At 41.8% G+C, this 25356-nt stretch overlaps 1 protein-coding gene across 1 annotated transcript; it reads left to right on the top strand.

Moving 5' to 3' along the window:
* The first annotated feature begins 1572 nt into the window (after nucleotides 1–1572).
* On the top strand, nucleotides 1573–24504 carry LOC129839045 (myosin heavy chain, fast skeletal muscle-like). The gene is made up of 40 exons (XM_055906308.1): nucleotides 1573–1618; nucleotides 1752–1979; nucleotides 2313–2459; nucleotides 2706–2862; nucleotides 3929–3956; nucleotides 4216–4324; nucleotides 4492–4584; nucleotides 4760–4820; nucleotides 4977–5075; nucleotides 5412–5515; nucleotides 7350–7488; nucleotides 10500–10618; nucleotides 10787–10936; nucleotides 11031–11201; nucleotides 11430–11733; nucleotides 11992–12056; nucleotides 12150–12237; nucleotides 12336–12453; nucleotides 12574–12697; nucleotides 15835–15971; nucleotides 16444–16699; nucleotides 16930–17172; nucleotides 17510–17686; nucleotides 17783–17928; nucleotides 18108–18198; nucleotides 18505–18894; nucleotides 19018–19144; nucleotides 19333–19451; nucleotides 19643–19839; nucleotides 19985–20168; nucleotides 20279–20444; nucleotides 20753–20877; nucleotides 21039–21347; nucleotides 21563–21766; nucleotides 21908–22033; nucleotides 22172–22342; nucleotides 23202–23306; nucleotides 23403–23498; nucleotides 23887–24018; nucleotides 24372–24504. The coding sequence occupies exons 2-40, from the start codon at nucleotides 1764–1766 to the stop codon at nucleotides 24390–24392; spliced, it is 5814 nt and encodes a 1937-aa protein (XP_055762283.1). The 5' UTR covers nucleotides 1573–1618; nucleotides 1752–1763; the 3' UTR covers nucleotides 24393–24504.
* Nucleotides 24505–25356: the final 852 nt, after the last annotated feature.

Genomic DNA, 25356 nt, shown 5'->3' with positions numbered 1-25356 from the left:
CTGCCAAACACAAATTCGTCCGTCGGACTGCCAGATGGTGAAGCGTGATTCATCACTCGAGAGAATGCATTTGAACTGCTCCAGAGTCCAATGGCGGCGAGCTTTACACCACTCCAGCTGGCGCTTGGCATTGGGCATGGTGATCTTAGGCTTGTGTGTGGCTGCACGGCCATGAAAACACATTTCATAAAGCTTCCGACGAACAGTTCTTGTACTGATGTTACCTCCAAAGGCAGTTTGGAACTTGATAGTGGGTGTTGCAACTGAGGACAGACAATTTTTACGTGCTTCAGCTCTTGGCGGACCCCTTCTGTGTGCTTTTGTGGCTTACCACTTCGCAGCTGAGCCGTTGTTGCTCCTAGACGTTTCCACTTCAGAATAAAAGAATAAAAGCACTTACAGTTGATTGAGGCAGCTCTAGCTGGGCAGAAATTTGACGAACTGACTTGTTGGAAAGGTGGCATCCTGTGACGGTGCCACGTTGAAAGTCACTGAGCTCTTCAGTAAGGTCATTCAATTGCCAATGTTGGTCTATGGAGATTTCATGGCTGTGTGCTTGATTTTATACACCTGTCAGCATTGGGTGTGGCTGAAATAGCGGAATCTATTCATTAGAAGGGGTGTTCACATACTTGTATGCATGTATGTATGTATGTATGTATGTATGGTTTAACTACACATTATAATTAGCAGTTTTTTGAGGTGTAGATAAAAGCCTCAATGTTTCAGTTCTAGCTTTATATTATTCATTTTAAATATTAATTTAATATGGTTCCACCAGGGTGATAAGTCATACTAAGCAAAGCACGAGGTAACGGCCAACTCCGTCACAAGCATGTGGTGAGGAGACAGTTCAGATGTGTTTACAAGTTAAATCATAGAAATAATATGTGTATCAGAACTCAGGATAAGACCCAGATGCAGACTGCTAGAACCACAGATGTCATTAAAAAGTAATGTAATGGGAGTGTGGTGCTCCTGGAAGTGGGAGGTGCTAGTGAGACACAGAAATAAACAGGTCTCTCATCCAATCCATTTCCTTTCCCAGAGTGGTCCATAATTAACTTTTGCTTGGTTAGCACTTCCAACCAGATATAAGGAGGCTGAGGCCCCAGCATCCATGAGTCAGAAACCTTCTTCCTCTGTGGTAAGACCTCTCCACCTCCTTAGATTTTTAAATGCGTCTCATCCTTGCACTCAGCATCTGAGGCAGTAGCTAATTGCACTATTTGAATTCATTTCTTTTAGATTTTACAATATTAAATCAATTGGCATTAAAAATAATGTTGTTTTTATTATGTGTTTTACTTAAAATCTGTAACTTTCCTTTACAGTACAAAGTGGTGCTCCTGCACTTGAAAGGGTGTTCTAGAATGTAACTGGGTTTTCAGGGGAATTTATTTGAATTCCTAACAGAATGTGTGGATGTGTAGTAAATTAAAGTTATCAGGTGCACCTGTAGTTGAATTTGACATGGCTGTAATGATTGAGTTAAATGTTTTCTAGCCCTTCCGGGTCTAAATGATAAGGCTTTAGACTTGTGGGTTTTCACAAAACCCTAATGTTTCACAGGGTCCTCCAAGAAGTACACATTCATCTGTAGGAAGGGGAAAAGAAGGTGAGACATGGTTCCAGTCTTCACATAAAAAGTGATGAGAATATTTTGTGAGAGATACCGCTCACCCAACTCTGTTGACTGGGGAGGAAGCACCACAGAGTCAATCATGTTTCATGTTTAATCTCTTTCCTAGTTATCCGTCACCATGAGTACGGACGCTGAGATGCAAATCTACGGCAAGGCTGCCATATACCTCCGTAAATCTGAGAAGGAGAGGATGGAGGCACAAGCCATGCCCTTTGATTCAAAGAACGCCTGCTATGTGACAGACAAGGTGGAGCTGTACCTTAAGGGTCTGGTCACTGCCAGGGCCGACGGGAAGTGTACTGTAACAGTTACCAAACCTGACGGCAGTAAGGAGGTAAGTCTGATCTGAAAAGTATTCAAATTCAAGTTTGTACAATCATTCTAATTCTTGAAAAGTCAACTAAATGCAGAAACAAACATCCAATGTTTTTTGTAAGCAGAATATAACCATCAAAGACAATTTTTATTGCTGCTATTTAAAAGGACATAGAATTTCTCATGTTGACTAGTCAAGAATCACCAGTTATGTGTCAGTGGGTGATAACTAAGTAGTTGGATTAATGTGGATATGCATTTTTTAAATGATTAAACTTGTATTTAATGAGCAAAAAGCATTCAGTCATGTCGAGTTTGATCTGTGTGTAATCTAGATTTCTGACTGTTTCAGGAAGGAAAAGAGTTCAAAGATGCAGACATCTATGAGATGAACCCCCCTAAGTACGACAAGATTGAGGACATGGCCATGATGACCTACCTGAATGAAGCCTCTGTGTTGTATAACCTCAAAGAGCGTTATGCAGCATGGATGATCTATGTAAGAAACCTGCACATACATGAACATAATAAATTCACACATACATGAACATAATAAATACACACATACATGAACATAATAAATACACACATACAGTACTACACATAAATGAAAGGTAGAAACCAAAACATATCAATACAGTAGACCCACATCAGTATACCAAAGTACACCCACATCCTCACATAAATCCAGGTAAAAGTCCATCTGACTTTGTTAATCTCCTAAATTAAATATGCTTTCATCCAGACCTACTCTGGGCTCTTCTGTGCCACGGTGAACCCCTACAAGTGGCTGCCAGTGTACGATGAAGAGGTTGTCAACGCCTACAGAGGGAAGAAGAGAGTGGAGGCTCCACCCCATATCTTCTCCGTCTCTGACAACGCCTTTCAGTTCATGATGATTGGTACGATATCTCATGGATGGATGGATGGATGGTTGGATCAATCAATCACATTTATTTATAAAACCCTTTATACATGAGCAGATATCACAAAGTGCTTATACAGAAACCCAGCCTAAAACCCCAAACACCAAGCAATGCAGATGTAGAAGGAAAAACTATAAAAACTAGAGGGTAACCAGGCTCTGAGGGGTGGCCAATCCTCTTCTGGCTGTGCCGGGTGGAGATAAGAGTTTATGGCCATTAAGGCCAGATCGTTCTACAAGATGTTCAAACATTCTTAGATGACCAGCAGGCGTAATATAATTATCACAGTGGCTATAGAGGGTTCAACAGGTCAGCACCTCAGGAGTAAATGTCAGTTGGCTTTTCATAGCCGAGCATTCAGAGGTCGAGACAGCAGGTGCGGTAGAGAGTGAAAAGAGAGGGAGTGAGAGCGAGAGATAGGGAGAGTCAAAAAACAGCAGGTCCGGGACAAGGTAGCACATCCGGTGAACAGATCAGGGTTCCATAGCCACAGGCAGAACAGTTGAAACTGGAGCAGCAGCACAGCCAGGTGGACTAGGCACAGCCAGGAGTCATCAAGTCAGGTAGTTCTGAGGCATGGTCCTAGGGTTCTGGTCCTCAGAGACAGAGAGAGAGAATACTTAAGTTCACACAGGACACCAGTTAAGACAGGAGAATTTCACCGGATAGGACAGACTTATCCAAGCCCTAGTCTTCAGTAAAGACTTAAAGGTCGAGACCTAGTCTGTGTCTCTCACATGATTAGACAATCCATAAAACTGGAGCTATATGGATCTCCATAAGTGCATATGGATCTCAAAGTCCATAAGTGCTGATGGATGGATGGATGGATGGATGGATGGATTAATGGATAGATCGTTGGGTGTTAAAATATGCTTTAGAGTTTTCTAGTCTAGGTTAGAACAGTTTGCTTGGGAATATCTGATTTCACTACCCTTGAATGGAAAATGTTCCAAGATGAAATGTGTGATGATGCTATGAACACAATAATGTCCTCATAATGTTGCTTGAGTATGATAAGCAATATGTTTTTTGGTTCCAGATAAGGAGAACCAGTCCGTCCTGATTACGTAAGTTGTTTACTAAAATGTCACTTGAGAAAGTGTTTCTTTTGTAATAAGTTAGGTCACTTGGTGTGATGAAATACATTACATTATGAATGGATTATGACATTAGGCTATGTGTAATAACGAGTCGATGAAAGGGAATATTTGTTAAGGATTTATTTATGTTAGAAAACAGGTATTTTTCTATGCTATTTCTTGGTGAAAGCCAATCTGACACTCAAACATGTACCTAAAACCCCTCTTTCTCTGTCATATAAACCAGTGGAGAATCCGGTGCAGGAAAGACTGTCAACACCAAGCGTGTCATCCAGTACTTTGCCACCATTGCAGTGTCTGGTGCCAAGAAGGAAGCAGACCCTGGCAAAATGCAGGTAGGTTGATCTTATGTTTGCTTTTTTAACACATTTCAGTTTTGTTTTCTGAGCAAACTTTTTTTCGAGCTGTGAATCATGTTTCAAGAAATTTGTTCAAGCAATCGAGCGAAAACAAACTTGAACACTTTTCCAGTTTCTGAGCAACTTGTGTTTGTCTCAATCAGGGGTCTCTTGAGGATCAGATCATTGCAGCTAACCCTCTGCTGGAGTCTTACGGTAATGCCAAGACAGTGAGGAACGACAACTCGTCTCGCTTTGTAAGTATAAAGGGCATACTGTGGAAGTTACCTTATATTGGAAAAATGTATTTCAGTAGTTCCCTATTGTTATATTAATAGATGTCCAACAAACTGTAACAGTTAAAGGGATCTTTCAAAATAAAATGTTAGATTCATTTGTTGGCCTATTTCTAACCCCCATGCTCTATTACAGGGTAAATTCATCAGGATTCACTTCCAAGCTGGTAAACTGGCTAAAGCTGACATTGAGACCTGTGAGTTGGTTTGATTGGTTCTACATTTTTTCCTAAATTCACAGATTCATTTTTGGAGATCATCAAATTTGATTTAATCTTATGTTTTTTCTGTCTGTCTCTGTCTCTCTTTCTTCTCTCTTTGTATCACTCGCTCTCTCTCTCTTTCACCCTCAGACCTGCTGGAGAAGTCCAGAGTGTCCTTCCAGCTGCCCGATGAGAGAGGCTACCACATCTTCTTCCAGATGATGACAGGCCACAAACCTGAGCTAGTTGGTGCGACAAAGTAGAGGTTCAGGGGAAATTATTCCCACCCCCATCTATGGAATTTATTTAAAATATTTATAATCCACAATATGAAAACTATTACAATGAGTACACCCAAGGTAACAAGGCATCTAGACATTTGTCAGGTCTTTGGGAAATATCTATCAAGTAATGCACTGTGATGCACGAGTCCACAAGTCTCAGTCTCCTCTTTTGATGCTATTTATTATATACTACATGTATCCTTGGGTCCATCTATTGAGTAAAGGAGGGAGAGATACTGTAAAGGTAGGACAGCAGAATTCTAAGAGATTTAACTGACAAGCTGTTCTCCGTTGTCCACAGAATTGGCTCTCCTCACCACCAACCCATACGACTTCCCCATGTGCAGCCAGGGTCAGATCGCTGTGGCCAGCATAAACGACAACGAAGAGCTGGATGCCACAGATGTGAGTCAAACAAAGGGTTAACCAAACTCTAGATATGGAATGGGTAGGACCACCATACACACTAAATGCTCTGTGACTTAGTGGCAGCTGGGAATGTTCATGTATGTTTTTGTTTGATTCTAAATGCCTTGTGTTAGTTAACCTGTTTGGCGTGCAAGCCCGACGTCGGTAGAATTATGACAACAGCCAGCTCAAAGTGCAGGGCGCGAAATTCAAAATATATATTTTTTAAATATTTAACTTTCACACATTAACAAGTCCAATACAGCATATGAAAAGGTACACATCTTGTGAATCAAGCCAACATGTCCGATTTTTAAAATGTTTTACAGGGAAGACACAATATGTAAATCTATTAGCTAACCACGTTAGCAAAAGACAACACTTTTCTTACTCCATCAGTTTTTTACTCCATCAGTAGCTATCACAAATTCGACCAAATAAAGATAATAGCCACTAACCAAGAAACAACTTCATCAGATGACAGTCTGATAACATATTTATTGTATAGCATATGTTTTGTTCGAAAAATTTGCATATTTCAGGTATTAATCATAGTTTACATTTCAGCTACAATCAGAAATTGCACCGAAAGCAGCCATAATATTTACAGACACCAACGTCAAATACCTAATTACTCATCATAAAACATTTCTGAAAAATACATAGTGTACAGCAATTGAAAGACAGGCATCTTGTGATTCCAGACAATATTTCCGATTTATTAAATGTTTTACAGCGAAAACAAAATGTAGCGTTATATTAGCGTAGCCACAATAGCCAGAAACACTTGGGCGCCGACGACCAGTTCACATGCACGACAGATATTAGAAATAGCATCATAAAATGTTTCTTACTTTTGGTGATCTTCCGTCAGAATGTTGGACAAGGTGTCCTTTGTCCAGAACAGTCGTTGTTTGGATCTGGAACGGCAAATTTCCCTCATCATTTAGCATGGGCACTTGCCAAGTGGCACGGATCTCTCCAACGTCAACAAAGTCAGAGAACGGAACACGGCAAAACTCCCGAAAAAATTTCAATAATCTGATTAAACTATATTGAAAAAACATACTTTACGATGATATGGTCACATGTATCAAATAAAATCTAAACCGGAGATGTTAGTCATCCATAACGACAGCTAAACAGAAGGCAAATCCATGTCCCCTTTCGTGCGCTCCAGAAACAGGAAATGGACGGTCACGTCATACAAAGAGCTTTAATTCCACATCAGACCAAGATAAACACGAAATTTCTTCTCTCACCGCCTCTTGACAACCAGGGGAAGGTGTATGAAGTGTACGTAGACTCTTACGTATCATGCCCATGTATAGGCAGGAAGTTGAACAGAGCATCGATTTCTGACATTCCACTTCCTGGTCAGGAAATGTGCTGCAGAAGGAGTTCTGTTTCACTCAGAGAAATAATTCAAACAGTTTTAGAAACTAGAGAGTGTTTTCTATCCAATAGTAATAATAATATGCATATTGTACGAGCAAGAATTGAGTACGAGGCCGTTTGAAATGGGCACCATTTAACTGGCTACTCAATACTGCCCCTTGCAGCCATAAGAAGTTTTAAGCATGAACGTAAAGGAACTTTTCATGCCTTCACACTTCACCTTGAGGCACTTACATTTAAGACATCCACAAGAGAGCACCACTAAGTGCCATGTGGAACTGTGTAAAACTCATTTTGTGCTGCCATCTACTAATGTGTGCCAAGAGTCAAATCTATCCATCCCATTCATTCTGGAGTGAGCAGCACAGAACTGTAGTGTAACTGACCAAACTACAGTTCAGTTCATTCTGTGGTACTTCCTCTTTATTGCCAGGATGCCATTACAATCCTGGGCTTCACTAATGATGAGAAGCTTGGCATCTACAAGCTGACAGGAGCTGTAGTGCACCATGGCAACATGAAATTCAAGCAGAAGCAGCGTGAGGAGCAGGCCGAGCCAGACGGCACAGAGGGTGAGTCCCACTCATAGATATACAATATGTAGAACATTAGTCCCATTCCCCAACATAGAAAAAGAACACCAAAGACAGACAGTGCCACATGAAAGTGTAATGGAAATTCTCCACTAAGAACGCACACTCAATGCAAATTAATCCATCTTCATTAACAGTTAACTGGAGAGGTTCACAAACTCAATACAAGCTTGATGAAAACTCGGACATATATGGTTGCATGGGTTTTGTTTCAAAATGTATTACCAGGGCGGTAATTCCTTTAATTCTTGACGAAGGCTCTGATTCAATGCTTTAACCTTATCTTTATCAAATGATCCAAAAAGGGACCACTCTGAACATATCTCAGAATACGTTTTACACCACTTACGTATGTCTACGTGTGGGTGTGCAAGTTGCATTTATATTTTTTTTGCGATTTCTCCGTTTTGTGATTGTTACTTCCAGCTTAACACGCCATCCCACACTCACACATCTCTCAAACCGGGGCTAAATCCCTGCTTAGTCAATCACACAATACTCACATCCACATTCACTTAGTACTATTCTCAAACACACTCAGTAATCTCCCTTATTACTCCTTATGCATCTTCAACGATTCTCTTGTCGTTACCTCATATGCATACATATGTATCTTCAATGGTTCTCTTGCCATTGCTTCCTATACATATCAAATAACATCTAGTACACCTTGTGTTGTTCCCAGTGGTTCTCATACCATGTAGACAGTTCTCACATAAATGCCTACAATAACACCCAGTGCTCAATAACACCTTGCGTTTTTTTAGTGGTTCTCAGACCACGTAGACACTTCTCATAAATGCCTACAGACAATTGTCAGTGGGGCTTTTCTTGGCCTCACTCCAGCCTTCTTCTCAGACTAGCTCTAGCCTTCTTCTCCGACTAACTCTAGCCTTCTTCTCAGACTAACTCTAGCCTTCTTCTCCGACTAACTCTAGCCTTCTTCTCAGACTAACTCTAGCCTTCTTCTCAGACTAACTCTAGCCTTCTTCTCAGACTAACTCTAGCCTTCTTCTCAGACTAACTCTAGCCTTCTTCTCAGACTAACTCTAGCCTTCTTCTCAGACTAACTCTAGCCTTCTTCTCAGACTAACTCTAGCCTTCTTCTCAGACTAACTCTAGCCTTCTTCTCAGACTAACTCTAGCCTTCTTCTCAGGTTCTCAGACCACGTAGACACTTCTCATAAATGCCTACAGACAATTGTCAGTGGGGCTTTTCTTGGCCTCACTCCAGCTTTCTTCTCAGACTAGCTCTAGCCTTCTTCTCAGACTAGCTCTAGCCTTCTTCTCAGACTAGCTCTAGCCTTCTTCTCAGACTAGCTCTAGCCTTCTTCTCAGACTAGCTCTAGCCTTCTTCTCAGACTAGCTCTAGCCTTCTTCTCAGACTAGCTCTAGCCTTCTTCTCAGACTAGCTCTAGCCTTCTTCTCAGACTAGCTCTAGCCTTCTTCTCAGACTAGCTCTAGCCTTCTTCTCAGACTAGCTCTAGCCTTCTCAGACTAGCTCTAGCCTTCTCAGACTAGCTCTAGCCTTCTTCTCAGACTAGCTCTAGCCTTCTTCTCAGACTAGCTCTAGCCTTCTTCTCAGACTAGCTCTAGCCTTCTTCTCAGACTAGCTCTAGCCTTCTTCTCAGACTAACTCTAGCCTTCTCAGACTAACTCTAGCCTTCTCAGACTAACTCTAGCCTTCTCAGACTAACTCTAGCCTTCTCAGACTAACTCTAGCCTTCTCAGACTAACTCTAACCTTCTCAGACTAACTCTAACCTTCTCAGACTAACTCTAACCTTCTCAGACTAACTCTAACCTTCTCAGACTAACTCTAACCTTCTCAGACTAACTCTAACCTTCTCAGACTAGCTCTAGCCTTCTTCTCAGACTAACTCTAGCCTTCTTCTCAGACTAACTCTAGCCTTCTCAGACTAACTCTAACCTTCTCAGACTAGCTCTAACCTTCTTCTCAGACTAGCTCTAACCTTCTTCTCAGACTAGCTCTAACCTTCTTCTCAGACTAGCTCTAACCTTCTTCTCAGACTATTTCTAACCTTCTTCTCAGACTATTTCTAACCTTCTTCTCAGACTATTTCTAACCTTCTTCTCAGACTAACTCTAGCCTTCTTCTCAGACTAACTCTAACCTTCTCAGACTAACTCTAACCTTCTCAGACTAACTCTAGCCTTCTTCTCAGACTAACTCTAGCCTTCTTCTCAGACTAACTCTAGCCTTCTTCTCAGACTAACTCTAGCCTTCTTCTCAGACTAGCTCTAGCCTTCTTCTCAGACTAACTCTAGCCTTCTTCTCAAACTAACTCTAGCCTTCTTCTCAGACTAGCTCTAGCCTTCTTCTCAGACTAGCTCTAACCTTCTCAGACTAGCTTTAGCCTTCTTCTCAGACTAGCTCTAGCCTTCTTCTCAGACTAGCTCTAGCCTTCTTCTCAGACTAGCTCTAGCCTTCTTCTCAGACTAGCTCTAGCCTTCTTCTCAGACTAACTCTAGCCTTCTTCTCAGACTAACTCTAGCCTTCTTCTCAGACTAACTCTAGCCTTCTTCTCAGACTAACTCTAGCCTTCTTCTCAGACTAACTCTAGCCTTCTTCTCAGACTAACTCTAGCCTTCTTCTCAGACTAACTCTAGCCTTCTTCTCAGACTAACTCTAGCCTTCTTCTCAGACTAACTCTAGCCTTCTTCTCAGACTAACTCTAGCCTTCTTCTCAGACTAACTCTAGCCTTTTTCTCAGACTAACTCTAGCCTTCTTCTCAGACTAACTCTAGCCTTCTCAGACTAACTCTAACCTTCTCAGACTAACTCTAACCTTCACAGACTAACTCTAACCTTCACAGACTAACTCTAACCTTCACAGACTAACTCTAACCTTCACAGACTAACTCTAACCTTCACAGACTAACTCTAACCTTCTCAGACTAACTGAGAATAATGGAAATTCTTCAATACATCTTGTGTCTATAAAGCTGTTGTTGTTGGTTCTCTCTCCAGTGGCTGATAAAATCGCCTACCTCCTGGGCCTGAACTCAGCTGAGATGTTGAAGGCTCTGTGCTACCCCAGAGTGAAGGTCGGCAACGAGTATGTGACCAAGGGACAGACTGTGGCTCAGGTAAGGCGGCCAAACAAAGCTTTTACCATTCTCTGAGCACCATAATTATTTTGGGGACGAGTGCCTTGCTTTTTTAAAATAGTGATGTTGTTTATCCCAAGGTCTTATCACCTTATCACCAGACATGGTCAATATCTCATGTATTAATTTGAGGTATTATCATTGCAGGTTAATAACTCAGTCAGTGCTCTGGCCAAGTCCATCTATGAGAGGATGTTCTTGTGGATGGTCATCCGTATCAATGAGATGTTGGACACCAAGAATCCAAGGCAGTTCTATATCGGTGTGCTTGACATTGCCGGGTTTGAGATCTTTGATGTGAGTATGACACCAGAACAAGACAATTAGATGTGATTGAGAGGGATTACAGTCTTGTATGATGAAATTATCCCTTTTAAAACTCCATCAACAGTACAACAGCATGGAGCAGCTGTGCATCAACTTCACCAATGAGAAACTGCAACAGTTTTTCAACCACACCATGTTCGTCCTGGAGCAAGAGGAGTACAAGAAGGAGGGAATCGTCTGGGCCTTCATTGACTTCGGCATGGACTTGGCTGCCTGCATTGAGCTTATTGAGAAGGTAAGCTGTCTGTGGGGATTTTAATGGACCGTAACAGCAAAGTTCATAGTGAGCCCTGTGTGAGATATTATCACAGTGGGACAACGTATCTGACTGTTGAGAACTCAATATGTTTCCTATTATGTTCCCCGAAAGGAATATAATCCTATAATAGAATGTTTACTAAAGTAATAAATGTGATCCTAAGTGTAAATATCACTAATTTGATATACATGTCTTTTTGTGAAGCCATTGGGCATCTTCTCCATCCTTGAAGAGGAGTGCATGTTCCCCAAGTCTTCAGACACTACCTTCAAGGACAAGCTGTATGCCCAGCATCTTGGCAAAACACAGGCATTTGAGAAGCCCAAGCCTGCCAAAGGCAAGGCAGAGGCCCACTTCTCCCTGGTGCACTACGCCGGCACTGTGGACTACAACATCACTGGCTGGCTGGAGAAGAACAAGGACCCCTTGAATGACTCAGTTTGTCAGCTGTATGGGAAGTCCCCAGTCAAAATTTTGGCTGCCCTGTATCCCCCTCCCCCTCCTGAGGGTAAGACTAGCATCACGTCACAACATTTAACTAAATACTAGTTACAACTCAGACCCAAATGTTCTTTAAAGTCTTTCAATGTATCACAATTTCTCAAAGTTTATCACTGGGTTGATTTCATCATACACTCTGTGAATTTAACCATACAATAGTTGTTATTTTACATGATCTCATTGGCATCATTTGCCTCTAGATAAGTGTGAAGTTAACCAGGAAATGTACTTTCCTAGTTATCTTTTACTTTCCAAATTTTAACAGATAAAGCCAAGAAAGGAGGCAAGAAGAAGGGTGGTTCCATGCAGACAGTGTCCTCACAGTTCAGGGTGAGCTTTTGAAATGTGTAGATTCAGTCCTTTAAAAGGTGCATTGATTATCATAAATGATTTCCGTGAAAATTGTTTGTAACGCCCTTACAGGAGAACTTACATAAGCTGATGACCAACTTGAGGAGCACTCATCCTCACTTTGTGCGCTGCCTGATCCCCAACGAGTCAAAGACTCCAGGTACAAGAATATCTTATCAGTACAGTATCAGTGACTTTAACAATCCCAATCTTTAACCTGTTTATGAGAATTAAAAGAGACTTGTTTTGTTTTACCAGGTCTGATGGAGAACTTCCTGGTTATCCACCAGCTCAGGTGTAATGGTGTACTGGAGGGTATCAGGATCTGCAGAAAGGGCTTCCCCAGCAGAATCCTCTATGCTGACTTCAAGCAGAGGTACAGGCACACAAACACAAATGCACAAGGTTTTTCCCAGCATCATAAAAGTCTTACCTTTTACGTATTATAACCAACTTATTACAACTTCACATACTTTAAAACTGTCTCCTCATTCAGGTACAAAGTACTGAATGCCAGTGTCATCCCTGAGGGCCAGTTCATGGACAACAAGAAGGCTTCTGAGAAGCTGCTTGGGTCCATTGATGTGAATCACGAGGATTACAAGTTTGGACACACCAAGGTCAGTCAAATACCCCCAGCAAAAGCTGACAACAAAACACAACTTGAAAAATAATTTAAACCCGTACCATATAAAATGTCTCCAGTTGATCTATCCATCCTTTTGTTCTTTCTTCTTCATTTACCTAATGGAAAAGGTGGAAAAACATTGTACTGCTTTTTCTTCAAAGTCATACATGACAAGTATAGACGAGAAACTAAACACATTATCTTTTGCATTTTGTTATAGTCGTATGGCTGCAGATATCTGTATCTGTGTACATTATTTATCTACAGTGCCTTCAGAAAGTATTCACACCCCTTGACTTTTTCCAAATTCTTTCACGTGAAAAGTTGGGATTTAAATGGATTTAATTGTGATTTATTGTCAATGATCTACACAAAATGTTATAATGTCAAAGTGGAAGAAATATTCTAACATATATAAAAAACTATTATGAAAAACAAAACACTAATATATCTTGATTACATAAGTATTCAACCCTCTGAGCCAACACGTTAGACTTAATTTTGGCAGTGATTAGATCTGTGAGCCTTTCTGCGTAAGTCGAAGAGCTTTCCACACCTGGATTGTACAATATTTGATCATTATTCTTCAAAAATTCTTCAAGCTCTGTCAAGTTGGTTGTTGATCATTACTAGACAGCCATTTTCAAGTCTTGCCATAGATTTTCATGCCAATTTAAGTCAAAACCTGTAACTTGGCCATTCACAAAGTGTAATCAATTAAAACAAAAATGTTTTACACATCTACCAATAGGTGCTTTTCTTTGCGAGGCATTGGAAAACCTCCCTGGTCTTTGTGGTTGAATCTGTGTTTCAAGTGCACTGCTCGACTGAGGGACCTTACAGATAATTGTATGTGTGGGGTACAAAGATGAGGGAGTCATTCAAAAATCATGTTAACTCTACCACTTCTCTCTCCCGGATCCGGGATCCTCCTCATCAAAAAAGCTGACTAGCATAGCCTAGCCTAACGGGACAGGGATATCATATAATATAATTTTCATGAAATCACAAGTCCAATACAGCAAATGAAAGATAAACAGCTTGTGAATCCAGCCATCATTTCCGATTTTTAAAATGTTTTACACTGAAAACACAATATGTATTTCTATTAGCTAACCACAATAGCCAAAGACTCAACCGCATATTTTCACCATGTTTCTACCGCATAGGTAGCTATCACAAAACCGACCAAATAGAGATAAAATTAGTCACTAACCAAGAAACAACTTCATCAGATGACAGTCTTATAACATGTTATACAATACATTTATGTTTTGTTCGAAAATGTGCATATTTGAGGTATAAATCATAGTTTTACATTGCAGCTACCATCAAAAATATCACCAAAGCAGCCAGAATAATTACAGAGAGCAACGTGAAATACCTAAATACTCATCATAAAACATTTATGAAAAATACATGGTGTACAGCAAATGAAAGATAAACATCTGGTGAATCCAGCCAATATTTCCGATTCTTTAAGTGTTTTACAGCGAAAACACAATATAGAATTATATTAGCTTACCACAATAGCCAAACACACAAACGCATTTATTCACCGCAAAAGGTAGCTTTCGCAAAAACCAGCAAAATATATAAAATTAATCACTAACCTTGAACAAATTCATCAGATGACAGTCTTATAACATCATGTTATACAATACAATTATGTTTTGTTCGAAAATGTGCATATTTAGAGCTACAATTCCTGATTATACATTGTGAATACGTAGTATCGATTCACCAGAATCTCCAGAGATATTTTGGACACTCACCTAAACTGACCAAAGAACTCATCATAAACTTTACATAAAAATACTTGTTGTATGGCAAATGAAAGATACACTGGTTCTTAATGCAACCGCTGTGTTAGATTTTTTTTAATGACTTTACCATAACATACAGCTTGCGTTATTGCGAGACAGCGCTCACCAAAACGGCGGAGAATAGGACTCAACATTTTACACAGAAATACGAAATAACATCATAAATGTTTTCTTACTTTTGTTGAGCTTCCATCAGAATGTTGTACAAGGCGTCCTTGGTCCAGAATAAATAGTTGTTTGGTTTTAGAATGTCCATTTCTTCTGTCGAATTAGCAACCTTAGCTAGCCATGTGGCGTGAACATGCCCATCAACTCTTGGCGCAAAGAACGGAAAATTCCAAAGGTCCCAATAAACGTTGAATAAACTGATAAAACTCAGTTGAAAAAACCTACTTTATGATGTTATTATCACATGTATCAAATAAAATCAGAGCCGGAGATATTCGACGTGTATACGTAACGCTTTTCAGAAGCCAATGTCGAGCTCCGCGGCGCGCCTTGGTAGACAAAGAAAATTCCTGACCTGCCACTCCAAAAGCTCTTGTTCGGCCTCAGATCAAGCTAGACACCCCATTCCACCTTCCACTGCCTGTTGACATCTAGTGGAAGGCGTATGAAGTGCATGCATATCGATAAATATAAGGCAATTGAATAGGCAGGCCCTGAAACAGAGCCTCGTTTTCAGATTTTTCACTTCCTGCATGGAAGTTTGCTGCAAAATGAGTTCTGTTTTACTCACAGACATAATTCAAACAGTTTTAGAAACTTCTGAGTGTTCTCTATCCAATAGTAATAATAAAATGCATATTGTATGATCTAGAAAAGAGTACGAGGCCGTTTCATTTGGGCACGATTTTTTCCAAAGTGAAAACAGCGCCCCCGTATTGACAAGAAGTTACAAACACTATTACTGAAAACGGAATGAGTGCATGCAACTTATTATGTGACTTGTTAAGCACATTTTTACTCCTAAACCTATTTAGGGTTGCAATGAAAAAGGGGTTGAATACTTATGTGTTTAGAATGTCTTCAAACAATATTTCCACTTTGACATTATGGGGTATTGTGATCCATTTTAAATTCAGGCTGGAAAAAGTTCAGGGCTGTGAATACTTTCTGAAGGCTCTGTACAACAGTACAATAACTTACAACTTAGAAACAACGTATCCCATGGTTTGTTTGTAACCGTTGCAAAGTTAATGTTGTTTAAATCTATCTAGTGGTGTTGTTCCCCTCTTTTGATTCAACCCTTTCTATCTGTCACCATCTGTGGTTCCATTGACCATGTTAACCTGTGTCTCAGGTCTTCTTCAAAGCCGGTCTGCTGGGTGTCCTGGAGGAGATGAGAGATGAGAAGCTGGCATCTCTGGTCGGCATGGTCCAGGCTCTCAGCCGTGGATTCCTCATGAGGAGAGAGTTTAGCAAGATGATGGAGAGGAGGTGAGGAATAGCAGACATCTGGCAAAGCTTTCTGTCAACCACCTGTGTCTAATGTATTATGATTACATACTGTATATGCTGTGAGTTGTTCAGAATGAGAAAGTACATCTTATAATGGTCTACTAAAGCTTTTGGGTTAATTCATTTAGTCCAGAAATGGATGTAGCAACTAAGGATTCTAGCTTTATAGCTGCAGTTTGAGACTTGGCTGTTCAATTGGCATTAAAATGTGTGGTATTTACCCATTCATTCTTGAAGTATATAAATTGCTTATTGAGCTTAGAATGAATGATCTGTCAGTCCTTGCATCTAGACGATGTCTATGAATTTAAGAGGGGTTACATTTCCCTGGCCCCATTCCTCAGCTGTAAACAAACAGTGGCAGTTGGTTCTGTTTTGTTGTTCATCTAATCCCAGAATGTAGCTTTAAGCATGTCACTCACCATGCTACTCTATCCTTTCTGTCGACCAGAGAATCAATTTACGCCATCCAGTACAACATCCGCTCATTCATGAATGTCAAAACCTGGCCATGGATGAAGTTGTACTTCAAGATCAAGCCCCTGCTGCAGAGCGCTGAGACTGAGAAGGAGCTGGCCAACATGAAGGAGAACTATGAGAAGATGAAGACAGACCTGGCCAAGGCTCTGTCCACGAAGAAGCAAATGGAGGAGAAGTTAGTGGCCCTGACGCAGGAGAAGAATGACCTGTCGCTCCAAGTCGCATCTGTGAGTAAACAACTACCCTCGTATGGCCACATTTACATACACATGAATACACACACACATATGAACACACTGTAACATATGTGGCTAACTCACACATTTCTATTGCCCATGTTATATATTGTATATATTTCATGAATGTCTATTGATTTGCTCTGACCTTTTTGACTAAAGTGTATATTTTGATACACAAAGTCAGGCCTCTGATTTTGTTTCTCCTGTTCTGAAAACAGGAAGGAGAGAGTCTGAACGATGCTGAGGAAAGGTGTGAGGGGCTCATCAAGAGCAAGATCCAGCAGGAGGCCAAACTCAAAGAGACGACCGAGAGGCTGGAGGATGAGGAGGAGATCAATGCTGAGTTGACTGCCAAGAAGAGGAAGCTGGAGGATGAGTGCTCTGAGCTGAAGAAGGACATTGATGACCTGGAGCTCACCCTGGCCAAAGTGGAGAAGGAGAAGCACGCCACTGAAAACAAGGTCTTGTGTTTTACCATAGACAGTCTAACCAAACAATAATCCAAACAATAATACACTCAAAACATAGCTTAACAGAAATGGAATTCAAGTTGTATTGGGGGTGCAGGAAAAATTAAGAAACAATAGTGGAATTTCAGATGCGGGGTACTTCCAACATTCATTGCATGTTCTACTCCCCCATTTATGACTTCCATTCGAAACATTGGCATGGTGAACACTGCCATGTAGTGTTGAATCTATAGTACAGTAATTGTTGATTCATTTCTAATCTAAATTAAATGAACAAACTATATCTCCCCTTTATGGTGAAGTATAATTATGTTGTGGCAATTTACAGGTTAAAAACCTGACAGAGGAGATGGCGTCTATGGATGAGAGTGTTGCCAAGCTGACCAAGGAGAAGAAAGCCCTCCAAGAGGCCCACCAGCAGACACTGGATGACCTGCAGGCAGAGGAGGACAAAGTCAACACTCTGACCAAGGCCAAGACCAAGCTGGAACAGCAAGTGGACGACGTGAGTGGAGTTTGACATTTTGGCCATGATAGTATGTAAGATGATATTATCTTCAGTTGTTTAGATTTGAACAATATATGTGTTTTTATCTTCTAGCTTGAGGGTTCTCTGGAGCAAGAGAAGAAGCTCCGTATGGACCTTGAGAGATCCAAGAGAAAGCTGGAGGGAGATCTGAAACTGGCCCAGGAGTCCATAATGGACCTGGAGAATGACAAGCAGCAGGCTGATGAGAAAATCAAGAAGTAAACACAAACAACTGACTGCAGTATTACCTGCTATAATGGTTGTTCTTGGCTAATACTTGTAATTATGAATTAGCATTTGTATGTGATTCTTAAAAGCAAAGTGAATGGTATGATCCTCTCCCTTTACACTATCAAAACAAAACCAACTCTGCAGTCAACGTGTTTGTGTTTCTTAGGAAGGAGTTTGAGACCACCCAGCTCCTCAGCAAGGTTGAGGATGAGCAGTCTCTGGGAGCTCAGCTGCAGAAGAAGATCAAGGAACTCCAGGTACAGTACAGGATATAAGCTCCAGTACAGAAAAGCACAGACTTGAATCATTTCCTGAAAAACATTATTCTGGTAGCACACATTTTCCCAGGTGGCTTCTGATAGCTGAGTAGGTTGGAAGATGGTGTTTCTTAACATTGTGGTTTTGGCTCCTGCATGGGACACTGTCTACTGAATATATTAGTGTAACTGGCTTCGTATTAAACACATTTATGCTAAATATACATACTAGTATTACTTTGTGAGGTTCAATTGTTTCAACTGTATTGTAGTGTTCATCCCCCCTGCTCCTGCCCCCTGTTCTAGGCCCGTATTGAGGAGCTGGAGGAGGAAATTGAGGCTGAGCGTGCTGCCAGGGCTAAGGTTGAGAAGCAGAGGGCCGATCTCTCCAGGGAACTTGAGGAGATCAGCGAGAGGCTGGAGGAGGCCGGAGGCGCCACTGCTGCTCAGATTGAGATGAACAAGAAGCGTGAGGCTGAGTTCCAGAAGCTGCGTCGTGATCTTGAAGAGTCCACCCTGCAGCATGAGGCCACAGCCGCCGCTCTGCGCAAGAAGCAGGCCGACAGTGTGGCTGAGCTCGGGGAGCAGATCGACAACCTGCAGCGCGTCAAGCAGAAGCTGGAGAAGGAGAAGAGCGAATACAAGATGGAGATTGATGACCTCTCCAGCAACATGGAGGCCATCGCCAAGGCTAAGGTGAGTAGTAATGTTTTGTTCAAGCGGTGTTGAGGAGGGTCAACTACATTACCATTCAAGTGAACAGAAGTTGACAGGAGTCACATGTATATAAAGTAATGATGGAACATGTTTCACTAACAGGGAAATCTGGAGAAGATATGCCGTACTCTTGAGGACCAGCTGAGTGAGCTCAAGACTAAGAATGATGAGAATGTTCGCCAGGTCAACGACATTAGCGGACAGAGGGCCAGACTCTTGACAGAAAATGGTACCATCAACAATGAAAAACAAGCCAACGCTTTCCTTCAGTAAAACAGAATAATGTGCTGGGGGCTGTATCCACACAGTTTATACTGCACAATTCACCACCTAACATTGCCCTACGATACCTCAAAATACATTTTCAATCCAAGAGAACAGAGACCCTATTTACAAGATGTCCCTCTGTCCCTGCAGGTGAGTTTGGCCGCCAGCTGGAGGAGAAGGAAGCTCTGGTGTCTCAACTGACCAGAGGAAAACAGGCCTTCACCCAGCAGGTGGAGGAGCTGAAGAGGGCGATTGAGGAGGAGGTCAAGGTAAGGGACCCAAAATGGACCCCACAGGGCAAACAGTTCAGAGCTAATGGAGAGTTTAGAGCCATATCTTCACATAGATGGTGACTACGCCACCCTCAGAGATTCCTACTGTCTCTCCACCCTCAAAGACTCCTACTGTCATTTGTTTGATCTCTCTAATCTCTCTTTGTCTTTGTCCTTCTTTCTCACAGGCTAAAAACGCACTGGCCCACGGTGTTCAGTCTGCCCGCCACGACTGTGACCTCCTGAGGGAGCAGTTTGAGGAGGAGCAGGAGGCCAAGGCAGAGCTGCAACGCGGCATGTCCAAGGCCAACAGTGAGGTGGCTCAGTGGAGGACTAAGTATGAAACTGATGCTATCCAGCGCACAGAGGAACTGGAGGAGGCCAAGTGAGTCGCACGCAACAGAAAAAAATCAGATATGGTGTGGATGGTGAGGGTGGTAGGGGGCTCTGAGAAAATGTTACATCAATATGTATTGTTTGTCAAAATAAAAAAAAGTTACACCATAAAACCACCCTCTGTTGTCCAACAGGAAGAAGCTGGCCCAGCGTCTGCAGGATGCTGAGGAGACCATTGAGGCGACCAACTCCAAGTGCGCCTCCCTGGAGAAGACCAAGCAGAGGCTGCAGGGAGAGGTGGAGGACCTCATGATAGATGTTGAGAGAGCCAACGCATTGGCCGCCAACCTCGACAAGAAGCAGAGGAACTTTGACAAGGTGAAAATGAATAAACCTATCATTTTTATCAATTGTATAATTGTTGCATATTTCTAATTTAAAATCTCTTCATCTTCGACTTCTAATGAAAATCCCATGGATTTCCCTAGGTTCTGGCAGAGTGGAAGCAGAAGTATGAGGAGGGCCAGGCTGAGCTGGAAGGAGCTCAGAAGGAGGCTCGCTCTATGAGCACTGAACTCTTCAAGATGAAGAACTCCTACGAGGAGGCTCTGGATCATCTGGAGACTCTGAAGAGAGAGAACAAGAACCTGCAACGTAAGCATTTAACAGCAGTTCTATTTGGCTCATGTTTGACTAGTGTTTTGAAAATGGAGGGAACTGCAATCATCACCCTTAATATTACACCATTTCAGAAATGACATGTACAGTATAATTTGTATATATTGTTGTACTTGTAGTCGGTATTCCTTTTAACATTCCAAATAAGTGGTAGGCGATTAGATTTGCAAGTGCTGCTAATTAACTGTTAATATGATTTAATGTCAAATTCAGCACATTGCCGATATCCACTGAAAATCTCCCAAGTCTAAACTGCTCCCGTGTGTGTGTGTGTGTGTGCGCAGAGGAGATCTCTGACCTGACTGAGCAGATTGGAGAGACTGGTAAGAGCATCCATGAGCTGGAGAAGGCCAAGAAGACCGTGGAGACAGAGAAGTCTGAGATCCAGACCGCTCTGGAGGAGGCTGAGGTACAAACTACAGCTGTTTGATGGGGAAAGCAGTGCTGCACTAGCCAACGCCAGCTACAGTCCAATGATCCCTGTATTGGAGTTTATTGTAGTCATATATATTTAATTCCTACATCCAAATGTATTGAACACAATTGGCCTGACTGCTTCTGTTTGTCCAGGGAACACTGGAGCATGAGGAATCCAAGATTCTGCGTGTGCAGCTGGAGCTGAACCAGATCAAGGGTGAGGTGGACAGGAAGATCGCTGAGAAGGACGAGGAGATGGAGCAGATCAAGAGGAACAGCCAGAGGGTGGTTGACTCCATGCAGAGCACCCTGGACTCTGAGGTCAGGAGCAGGAATGATGCCATGAGGGTGAAGAAGAAGATGGAGGGAGACCTGAACGAGATGGAGATCCAGCTGAGCCACTCCAACAGGCAGGCAGCTGAGGCCCAGAAACAGCTGAGGAATGTCCAGGGACAGCTCAAGGTAAAGGGACATCAAGCTCCAAAATCTGAACATGGAGAGGGATTTGTTTTGAAATCTGTAGAAAATAATACAACAGAGGAATTGAATAGAGTGAACTATGTACTATAGAAAGGTAGGGATACTGCGGAAAGTCTTCCCAATTAACATTTATATCACCCATCCTATCACCCCTACTTCCACAAGTCCTAATGAACGTATGTCATTGTGAACCACAGGATGCCCAATTGCACCTTGATGACGCCGTCCGTGTCGCAGAAGACATGAAGGAGCAGGCAGCCATGGTGGAGCGCAGAAACGGTCTGATGGTGGCTGAAATCGAGGAGCTGAGAGTTGCTCTGGAGCAGACAGAGAGAGGCCGCAAAGTGGCTGAGACTGAGCTGGTAGACGCCAGCGAGCGTGTTGGACTGCTGCACTCCCAGGTATGGGTCAAAAGCCATTTCCAACCAAGCATACTGTTTAAACACATCTTGAAATGGACAATGCTTGCTTTGAGAGTTGAATCATTTCAGCCTTGTACGTTCTCTTGAGAGTCAAACAAATCGTCTTGTTTCCTCCTTCAGAACACCAGCCTTCTGAACACCAAGAAGAAGCTGGAGACTGACCTGGTGCAGGTGCAGGGAGAGGTGGACGACATCGTCCAGGAGGCCAGGAATGCAGAAGAGAAGGCCAAGAAGGCCATCACTGACGTGAGTCCTTGAATTACATCAAATTAATTTGTCCCTAATGGCCAATGGTAGCTGGGCTGGTTAACCACAATAAAGATCTCAGAGGGACGTTATGATTTGTGCCAATTGGTGCATAAATGAAACAAACTACTATTCCAGGCGGCCATGATGGCCGAGGAGCTGAAGAAAGAGCAGGACACCAGTTCTCACCTGGAGAGGATGAAGAAGAACCTGGAGGTCACAGTCAAGGACCTGCAGCACCGCCTGGATGAGGCTGAGAATCTGGCCATGAAGGGAGGCAAGAAGCAGCTCCAGAAACTGGAGTCCAGGGTGAGTTACCAGCAGGGTGGATTAGGGTGGATTGAAAGACTGATTGCTGGAAATGTATTTGATCATATAAGGATCCCTTTGGTGATAGTGAATTCATCAGGGACCCCCTCATAATATCAGAACACAACTCTTACATTAGAGTACGATATAAATAGCATCCACGCAGTTTTACTATGACTTCAGCAGTGCATGGTCGGACTAATCAAGTCTTGGCTCCTGGGAAAGAACAAAAAAACATTACTCTCGATAATATGGTGCTTTTCCACTCACTTACCTTAAAAATAAAGACATAAAAATATATTTATGTCGGTGTTTCTGTCTTGCTGTGGACTCACTTGGCAAACTTCGCGAGCCCCCATAACAGAAGCAAACTCATAACATTAAAAGAGGCGAGTGGCGGCCTCTGTTGGTCATACTGGTACTGCAACATGCACTGCTAAATGCACGACAAAATCGGTCAAATAAAAAAAGAGTCCTATATATTATAACTACAAGAAGAATTGACTTTTAAAATGTATAATTGTCAGAATAATGTGCCTACCAGTATCCCTGTGAGCCTCCCATGCCCATGTTGTACATCTAAGGGTTTAGAACATAAATAGTGGATTAATAATATTACATTGTATTGTATTGGACCTTCTAATCTTGTTCCACAGATCCTTGGTAGTTTCATCTGTTGTTGCTAGCAATATTCATTCACAAATTTAAATGTAAATTCCACTTTGGGAACCACTTGGAAAAATACATAGTGAAAGACAACGATTGTGCCTCCTTGACTGGGTAGAAGACTCTACTTCTGTTTTACAAAGATTTGTTTCACCACCTCAAACAAATGCCTAAATGTAGTTGTTCCACAAAGGTGCGTGAGCTCGAGACTGAGGTGGAGGCAGAGCAGAGAAGAGGTGTAGACGCAGTCAAGGGAGTCCGCAAGTATGAGCGCAGAGTCAAGGAGCTCACTTACCAGGTAAGAGAAAGTGCATTCTTCACACACTTGACACTAACACAGACAGGTTTGTGTATAAAACTATACTGACATTTATTCTTTGCTCTTCTCTCACAGACTGAGGAGGATAAGAAGAACGTTAACAGACTTCAGGACCTGGTAGATAAGCTGCAGATGAAAGTGAAGGCCTACAAGAGGAATTCTGAGGAAGCGGTGAGTCACAGACAAAACTACATAGTTTGAAGTAAGTGTTGCTACAGCAACAGCACATCAGTCAACAATGACAATTGACAATGCAAGTAAACACTGAAGAAATTATACACATTTGTGAGTGCCTCCTGTGTTAATGTGTTACCAACTTAAAGGAGAGGGGTTGAATATTCATTAGCTGGTCTAGTGGTAGTGCTGGAGGCAGTGGTTTGATCCCCCATTTTGCCACTCACTTTCTCTGCTGTATCATCTAGCTCCCTGTATACATTGTTATCCTAAATCTTGTATTTAGTTTTTTAAATACCTTTTAAAAACACAATTTTGATTTGCTGCCTGAAGCTTCAAACTTTAAATGCTGATGTTCTGCTCTCCCTCTCTTTTCCTCACCCAGGAGGAAGCAGCCAATAGCCATATGTCTAAGTTCAGGAAGGTTCAACATGAGCTGGAGGAGGCTGAGGAGCGTGCTGACATCGCTGAGACTCAGGTCAACAAGCTCAGAGCCAAGACCCGTGACTCTGGAAAGGTACAGAACTGCTGCTAAACCTGTACCTGACTCATGTTCAGATATGACCACATCAACACCACCTATGAGTCGGTCTTCTCAGAGGTCAACACAGACCTTTTACACTCAACTGTATTGAAGATCTCTAAGAAGAACATTTTAGGAAGGGCTAAACAATCTAATGAGAGTAATTCAGTTAGTACTTCAACATCTAAAATCCAAGCTGAGCACTGAGCACTAAAGACTTGATCCATTATATTCTATCCATATATTTATCATGTTCATTATTATTACTGATACATTATATTCTATCCATATATTTATCATGTTCATTATTATTACTGATCCATTATATTTTTTCTTTCTTCTTACAGGGAAAAGAAGTTGCTGAATAAACAAGACCAAAGTATTGAAGATCAAAGTCTTACCATTTTCCTGTGTTTCATAAAATATGATTTTCAGGGTGAAATGTTGAGCATTGATTAAAAACATGTAGATCTACATACACTTCCTTTGTGACTGTGGACTTATTACTCAGAAAACAGATTTTTAATACCATAAAATATTGTACTTTAAATAATGGAGCAATCTGGGATTCCAACAGCAAAAGTCACCCCGACAAAGCAGTCCGTTTTTTGGGTAAACAGCTGAGGGATGAGGCTGGAGAAATGTAACCACTCTCAAATTCTCAGACTGAGCTATGCAAGGACTGCAAGTTTGTTCTTGCTTAGTCTTACATTTATTGAATTCAGCCAGCCTCTGCATTTAAGCTGCTTCTTTTTTCAAGGTAATGCTGGTAGATTGCCATTGGAAATAATGACTCTAGTGTGTAAAAATCTGATACTTGCTAAATATGCATGTCAATTTTGAGCCTTACCCCCAGCCGTTTATTTTGTACTTGTATTTATTATGGATCCCCATTAGTTCCTGCCAAGACAGCAGCTACTCTTCCTGGGGTCTGTCAAAATTAAGGCAGCTATACAATTTTAAAAACATTACAAAACATTCATAACAGATTTCACAACACACTAAGTATTTGCCCTCTGACCCCTACTCCACTACCACATATCTCCGACACAAAATCTGTTATCATGTGTGTGTGCCTTTAATGTGTTGCTTCAAAGTCCCTGCTGTTCCTTACCTAACCTGTATTTAACTAGGCAAGTCAGTTAAGAACAAATTCTTATTTACAATGACGGCCTACCCCGGCCAAACCCAAACCCGGACGACGCTGGGCCAATTGTGCGCCGCCCTATAGGACTCCCAATCACGGCCAGTTGTGATACAGCCTGGAATCGAACCAGGGTCTGTAGTGATGCCTCTAGCACTGAGATGCAGTGCCTTAGACCGCTGAGCCAC

Source organism: Salvelinus fontinalis, chromosome 40 (genome assembly GCF_029448725.1).
Source record: "Salvelinus fontinalis isolate EN_2023a chromosome 40, ASM2944872v1, whole genome shotgun sequence".
NCBI classification, from domain to species: Eukaryota; Metazoa; Chordata; class Actinopteri; order Salmoniformes; family Salmonidae; genus Salvelinus; species Salvelinus fontinalis.
The sequence above is the reverse complement of the archived record's forward strand: the minus strand, read 5'-3'. Positions and strand labels throughout refer to the sequence as shown.

What these genes read in the sequence shown, in the direction of transcription:
- LOC129839045 (XM_055906308.1), top strand. Translation starts at nt 1,764, where the DNA reads ATGAGTACGGACGCTGAGATGCAAATCTACGGCAAGGCTGCCATATAC. An exon ending in CGATTGAGGAGGAGGTCAAG is followed by an intron (nt 19,452 to 19,642) that starts GTAAGGGACCCA and finishes TCTTTCTCACAG; the next exon opens with GCTAAAAACGCACTGGCCCA. An exon ending in GAGGAACTGGAGGAGGCCAA is followed by an intron (nt 19,840 to 19,984) that starts GTGAGTCGCACG and finishes GTTGTCCAACAG; the next exon opens with GAAGAAGCTGGCCCAGCGTC.